At 37.5% G+C, this 7,000-nt stretch overlaps 1 protein-coding gene across 3 annotated transcripts; it reads left to right on the top strand.

Annotated features, from left to right (window-relative positions):
- The first annotated feature begins 500 nt into the window (after positions 1–500).
- smpd2b (sphingomyelin phosphodiesterase 2b) lies at positions 501–5,494 on the top strand. Of its 3 annotated transcripts, none has more exons than XM_055161010.1 (11): positions 501–708; positions 1,383–1,468; positions 1,543–1,639; positions 1,724–1,800; positions 2,112–2,205; positions 2,280–2,369; positions 2,576–2,658; positions 2,788–2,920; positions 3,287–3,391; positions 3,790–3,958; positions 4,352–5,494. In XM_055161010.1, the coding sequence occupies exons 2-11, from the start codon at positions 1,422–1,424 to the stop codon at positions 4,768–4,770; spliced, it is 1,314 nt and encodes a 437-aa protein (XP_055016985.1). In that variant the 5' UTR covers positions 501–708; positions 1,383–1,421; the 3' UTR covers positions 4,771–5,494. The 3 variants fall into 3 exon arrangements, with proteins under 3 accessions (XP_055016985.1, XP_020796456.2, XP_055016986.1); XM_020940797.2 differs by having other exon boundaries at positions 1,380–1,468; XM_055161011.1 differs by lacking the exon at positions 3,287–3,391 and having other exon boundaries at positions 1,380–1,468.
- The last annotated feature ends 1,506 nt before the right edge of the window (positions 5,495–7,000 follow it).

Here is a 7,000-nt window from a genome sequence, read left to right as displayed (position 1 = left end):
TAAAAATAGGTAGTTTTAGTAACCCACTACTTGTAGTAATACTCTTTTTTATTATGAATGTATTATTTATTATTGATTGATTCACTTAATATTTTAACGAAAAACAGATGAAAGAGGTCATGTTATATGTACTAGTAAAAATAAATACATATAATACAAAGAGAAAACTTACCTACTAGGCCTAGTTTCTGATTTCTTTGGGGGATACACCCATGACCTGATGACAAATCAAGACTTCATTTCCCACAATGCACAGCGGAAGAAACGCACCGGAAACGTATGATTGGAACTGTTACAAAGTAAATGTTTTGAATGTTCCAATCTTTCAGACCTGTGCCATTAGACATTATGGACTGCAAATAATTTAATATAAAAAATAAAGTATGAACTATGCATGTGCGAGTCAGATTTTAAATTGCTTTTGCTCTATAGGGTTACAACCGGATGCAAGTGGAGTTATTTTCATCTAGCGGAATTGACACCCGGCGGCGGTAGGAAAGACGCAGCGCTAATGGATGCAGCTCACAGGCAGCAGACGTGCTAGTGCTGCTGTGGAAATACCTGTCATTAATTAACCAGCGGCATTACTACATCACCTAGTATCAGGAAGAGCTTTCCTGGACTCGTAACCAAATAGCCGGTGTGTGTTGCTTATAACTATCTGCAGACCCTGCGGTAAACTTCAGCTCACGTCTTCGGGTTTGCGAGGTGAGATAAATAGTTTATAAAGCTGTAAATAATGAATGCAGATCGCGTGTGTGTTTTTTTTAGCGGTGTTTAGTTAGTAGTTGCTCAACACTTTATGCTAAACGTTGTGTTAACCGTGTATTAATAGTATTTTTAAGTGCTGCAAGTTTTTTTTTTTTTTTTTTTTTTTTGAGGAATGCCATTGATCTTACGCTGCATCTTTTGCCCAAAGTCAGCTTTTTTATCCTGTGCTCACTACTTTTGCCTTGCAACATCTATGGGGTCAGCATACTAAAAACACACATTTCTGGAGCCTGTATTTGGTGTGACAGTATTCCTCTTGTCTATTTTGCCTGCATGTTCAAAACAACATTACCTTTGACACTGAAGGCCCCTGTCTCTGTGGATTGCATTGCTTCCCCTCTTTTCTCTCCAGGCAGAGCACAGCCGTGTCAGCACTCTGTTAGGCCTGGTGTATTGTTGCATTCCCATGAGGAGAGCGTGAATGCAGCTTTTTGCTTGTTATGTCTGCTTTTGGAAACATAGTGACATTTGTTTACTGTCTGTGAAAATGCCAAGGCCACATCAGGAGATAGTAGTATAAGAAATGTATTATTTTCTTCTAAATGCTACATTGGGTACATATAATGTTCTTTTGGCCTAAATATTAATGTATTTGTTTTATTAAAAAGTAGCCCTGGCTATTCGGCAATAGAGACCTGAATTTGAGCATCATGGCCAACTCAGCTGTCAGTATACGGGTTTTCTCACTCAACTGCTGGTAAGATATGACTGTCAAACTTGGAAAACTTGAAAAAGACAACTGTTTTTTAATGTAGTTTATTGTCTTCTCAGGGGTATCCGCTACCTTAGTAAAGAATGTGCTCAACGTTATGCTATGATTGGAGACCTGTTAAGCAATGGGGAACATGATATTGTGTTATTGCAAGAGGTAATCCAGTCATTCCTCAGACTTTGCAATGTAACTAGATAGTGGTCTTCTACAAATAAACTACTACTATTTTTTGCCTTCTAGGTGTGGAGTGAGAAAGATTTCATTGGTTTGAAAAAGAAACTGGTCTTTAGTCATCCTCACTCCCATTATTTTAAAAGGTAATGATGTCAATATAAAATGTAATTAATATTGTTTTAAAATGCTACAAGGGTTTTACATGCTCTAGTCTGGTGGTCCTTTTCTTGGTGGATTAACTTTGCATTTTAGTGCCTAATAGTTCCTTGACCTACCTTCAAAATAGTGTGTTTAATTAGTGTGACCGCTTTGTTAATCCTGTGTGCAGTTCACTTAACTGTCACTTTTAATCTGCAGAGTTCTGATCTTGCATCACATGTCTAATATTACTGCATGTTACGCATATAAGCTTGTAAAATTGTACTAATTCAGTGTTTAACTCTCATTCATGCAGTGGTGTCATTGGCAGTGGACTGGCCATTTTCTCCAAACACAGAATCCATGATACATTTCTTTACCGCTACTCACTTAATGGTTATCCTTACATGGTAAATGTTTGAAATGTATTTTTGTCATTTGAACTTTTGCTTTTTCTCTAAGACTGTTGATGTTCCCTTTAAAGGCTCACCATGGTGACTGGTTTGGGGGAAAAGCTGTTGGAATGGCAATAATACAAGTTGGCAACTTGACTGCCAATGTTTACGTCACTCATGTAAGTTTGTTTAATGTTATAATGCCATAGTTTCTCAGTAATTCTTCTCATGATCTGCTTACTTTTCAAACAAACTATTCTATTTTTTCCCCAACCAAAACTTACACCACACAATAAAAGACATTCCTCATTCAAATCAAATTCCCACAATATACCTCCCTTCACATTGTACATTTTCTCTTATGTAAACTGTCTTCTTATTTAAGTTGCACGCTGAGTACTGCCGGGAGAAGGACTCATATCTACCTCATCGAGTGGTCCAGGCCTGGGAGCTACAGCAGTTCATACGGTACTTAGTCTTTACTTTATCTCAAATATCAGCTCCAGTCAGCGTCTTGTCCAATGAGAGTTGTGGGTTTGTAATTCTGCCTGACTCAGGGAGAATTTGTGCTTATGCAGTGTGCTTTATCTTGTGCAGTCACACGTCTCGAGGAGCCGATGCTGTGATTTTAGGGGGTGACCTCAACATGCACCCACAGGACCTCGGCACCAGACTACTGAGGTCATACACTGGACTGAGAGATGCCTATTTAGAGACCTCACAATTTGACGTAAGGGATAAATACATTTACATACTGATTTAATTTCTGTCAACTTTAATTAGTTTCAGTCTTCCATATTGGAATGTTATAATTCACACAGATAGATTTGGATGGAGTTTTATATTGTATGTTGTCTATTTATTTTGACAGTTAGAATTGATCAGTCTGACTCATTAATAATGTACGATAAAAGCAATTCAGGTAGTCAATGTGGTTGTTTTAGAGAAAGCTGTTAATAATATATGCAAACATAACTAACCGTAGGTCTATAAATACTCTTTCCTATCATCAGTTTTTGCCATATATGCAGTTTACTCAAAGTGGAGAAATGATGTAAACAATTGTGAAAAATCTCTCTCTTTGTATTTATTACAGGGTTGTGAAGATGGCATAACCCTTATAGCAGACAATCCTTTTATCAATAAAAAAGAACTAGTTCCTTTTGAGAAGGGAATACGGATTGATTACATATTATTTAAGGTGGGTAATCTCTACAAACAATGGTTAAACCATTAAACAAACATGCAGTGTATTCCTGTACAGTGCAGTTCCACTGCTTGAAGTGTGTAGGACAGGTGACAGGTTTGATGGGATAGTACCTGTTGTCATTACAAATTATAGTTTTACACCAATCAAGAAACAATTTGTGAAGAAAAGTTGAAAAATATGTTGCTAGGTAAGAGATTACTAGAGGAATTCCCTAGCGTGATGTCATGATTTCAAACTAGGAAGTAGAATTTTAACCCTAAAAACTCACCAAACACAGATGAAGAATTGTACATTTTATTTAGTAAAATCTGAAATATAATGATGAACTGTGTTTTAGTAAAATGAATAGTCATAGGCACTTTTTTATGTAAATTTTTTTTGTTTCCAAGGGGTCGCTGAAAGCAGAGATTCGATGTGACTTCATGTCCACCACCAAAGGCTCTGTTCCTGACAAACCTTTCCCTTATTCTGACCATGAAGCTCTGACTGCAGATCTTCGACTAAAGCCACTCATTTCACAAGAAACTACACATGACAATGACTCTACACATGACTCTAGTGAGTATTCTTTGAATTAATTTATGCAGGCCTGTGCCATGAAAGATTAAAATTATTGATCTGAAATCTAAATATGTATAAAATTCTGTCTCACTCTGTCCCACATTGCTAATCTACACTAGGGTTGGAAAAAAGAGTGTTTTTTAATTCTCATAGTAGTATAAAAATCTGTATCCAATTTATGTACCCCTTTCCTTAGTATTGAAATATAGCTTTTTGGTTTTGTGACACTGCTTACTAATTAACTATGAGAAATTTAGGCTTCTCTACAGATTACCTTTGACAGTATTACAGTATTTGACTTACTATAACCCAACGAATTTGTATTATGCTCCTCTATAACCATAAAGCCCTATTTCTGTCAGTACTTCCCTTTCCTTTACTTATCTTCAGGTAAGGTTGCTGAGTTGGTGGACATTCTGACTGAGGCTCGTACTGAGGTGAAAGTGGGTCTGCACTGTGCCGAGAGAATGCGCTACACCGCCACTCGCACGGGCATCATGGGGCTGGCTCTGCTTATTCTGGAGCTAGCCATCGCAGCTGTGCCCTGGTTGGCTTTGGGAGCAGAGCAACCTTTCCCTCGCACCTCCTTCTACTTACTGGCTGCCCTGTGCTGTACCATCCTCATCACAACATTTCTGCTGTATCTTTTTTACACAATGGAGCTTAAGTCCCTGCAGGGAGCAGAGGATCAGATGAGGCTGGCTGTGGGGGGCCTGCAGGAGAGGCTCAGAGGGGTCTCTGTGGACCACACTCCACTCCGCAAACCCCCAGAGGGAGAGGAACCCAGTGATTTTGACACAGAAGAATAACACTGCTCCCATCTGATTTCATTAGATCACGTAAAAGGTGCACCATGTAACTTTTCTGGTCTCCATGGAGATGTTATTACTTTGATGATGCATTGGATTTATACAGCACCTTTCAAGACAGAGAGCTTTACAATGCATTATTCATTCACTCCGCAGCCACAGCTGCCCCGGGGTTGACTGATTGAAGCCAGACAGCCAATCTTTCAAACTTAGGCAAAACACTACAACCACAAAGACGCTACGGTTTCTTTCACTATAGCCAGAACCATCACTACTGTGATACCTGGTATTCCCAGCGGCCTCTCAAAGAAGGACTTTGCCTGGAATGTCTTCTGCATGGCACTAAACTCATCTGTCCTGTATCTATTAAATTACTGTTGTTTTTATTGCTCAAAAATGGCTTAAAAACGTGCATTCGTACTGTGAGTGGACTCACCTGTCCACAGTTTGGATGTGTTACTTGACCTGCTGACCTCGCCTGCTTATCTCTGTGGAGATAGACAGTTGTTATTCTGTACTGTGGAACAAAGCAATAACATCTCCATGTTCCATAGTTCACCTTTAACATAATGTAGTATATAGATGCATAGAAATATCTTCAGATTGTGTTTTTACTTGAGATTTGTACTTGTTTCACAAAATGAAGGAAATTAACCACATTTGAGATTATTTGTTGACAGTACTGAAGAGCAAATGCAGTAACATTTTGTACATTTTTAAGCAATATTATTATTCTTTTTTTTTTTTTTTTCTGAGACTTTCAACTGATGTTTGATATTCTGCAGCATTATTAGGTCTTGCTACTGCTGTGCTCAAAGTGAAATATGAATTGTCCTCAAAGGTCATTCAATTGGCATTCCTTTCACAAACATTTCACTGGGACCACTTGGCTATTGACAATATGTCAGAGTTTTGTTTACATTTAAATGATGAATACTGATATTGTATTTGGGCCCAAAAGAACAGAAAAACTTGTGTGCACCTTCAAACAGTTCACTGCAAACTGTAAGTGCTAGTGCACAGGTTTATTTTCCGGCCAGTAACATAATTTTTTTAGAAATTACAGAATTAGCCTCTACAGCACTTGGAAGTCCACTGACTGACTTTGCTATGTAGCCCTACTTGTTTTTTTGACTGAAGATGTGTGACACACTCCTACATTATATGCACTCCAGAATGCAGTAATTTTTCAAATTTTAATATTATCTGTTGTAGTGTGCAGTGAACTGAACTGCAGAATGACCTGCTTTAGACAAGTTGCTTAATACTTATTTTTATTTACAGAATGTTTTATTTCTCCTTCCAATTTTGGAAAAAAGCACAATGTATTTAATTTAAAGGACATGATAAAGCCTGTAGTTTTACATAGGTAATTATGACTTCTTAATTAATTTAAATTAGATATTAGATATAGATACAGAAATTACAGTAATTACAATAAAAATGGCTTTCAAACTAATCTTTGCGTACATCTTGTTACTTAAAGAAAGCTTTTAAAAAGTATTAGGAGCTCAATGATGGCCCGGGCTGTTCTTTCACTCTTTCACCAGCAGATAGCGCTCGAGCTTTTCCAAAAGAATTCCCATAATAGCGTGGCGCATGCTACTTTCTCAACGGAGGGTGAAATAAAAGAAAACCAGACATTAAAAGATTAAAGTTGGTAAGTAATTGCTGTATTTTACTTTTCCAGAGGCGCTTTTTTTACACATGATGGCCGAACTGATGTCAAATTTTACAATCTCTGAACTTGACGCTTAGCTAGTTTGACTTTTTTTTTATATATATATATATTTAGCCTCAGCCAAAAACACAATATTTTTTGTATAAAGTGTTATTGTACTCTACTCTATTGATACAGAGTAAGTTTGATGATTTACAGATGGTTAAATAGGCCTACACGTGTTTCTTCTTTTATTATCAAAGCACAATGCACACCTGCGTTATTTGGCTTTTTTTTTTTTTTTTTTTTTTTTATATATAATGACTAATTCTGTCTCAGTTCTTGCTATGGTGACTGCCTGTGAGAGATTACATTACTATACTGTAGGCCTATCTAAATACATTGTAATTCTTCTATTATACAGGCATACATATGGGTTATACAGATGGGTTGTAGGCTACGTTTAATGACTGTACCACTGTAACGATGAGACAGGTCAGACAAAGCTCAGCAAAGGATACTGAGCTGAGCGGGCCTATTGTGGAACTGGGTGCGGCCACAGAGGCAGGG

The sequence above is a fragment of the Boleophthalmus pectinirostris genome, unplaced genomic scaffold, assembly GCF_026225935.1.
Source record: "Boleophthalmus pectinirostris isolate CB_2022bp ecotype Guang Dong unplaced genomic scaffold, ASM2622593v1 HiC_scaffold_3, whole genome shotgun sequence".
Taxonomy (NCBI): domain Eukaryota; kingdom Metazoa; phylum Chordata; class Actinopteri; order Gobiiformes; family Gobiidae; genus Boleophthalmus; species Boleophthalmus pectinirostris.
This window is presented reverse-complemented; position numbering and strand designations above follow the sequence as displayed.

Coding starts and splice junctions, on each gene's coding strand:
- smpd2b (XM_055161010.1), top strand. CDS start 1,422: ATGGCCAACTCAGCTGTCAGTATACGGGTTTTCTCACTCAACTGCTG. Junction 1,640..1,723: donor ATATTGTGTTATTGCAAGAG/GTAATCCAGTCA, acceptor TTTGCCTTCTAG/GTGTGGAGTGAGAAAGATTT. Junction 3,392..3,789: donor TTGATTACATATTATTTAAG/GTGGGTAATCTC, acceptor TTTGTTTCCAAG/GGGTCGCTGAAAGCAGAGAT.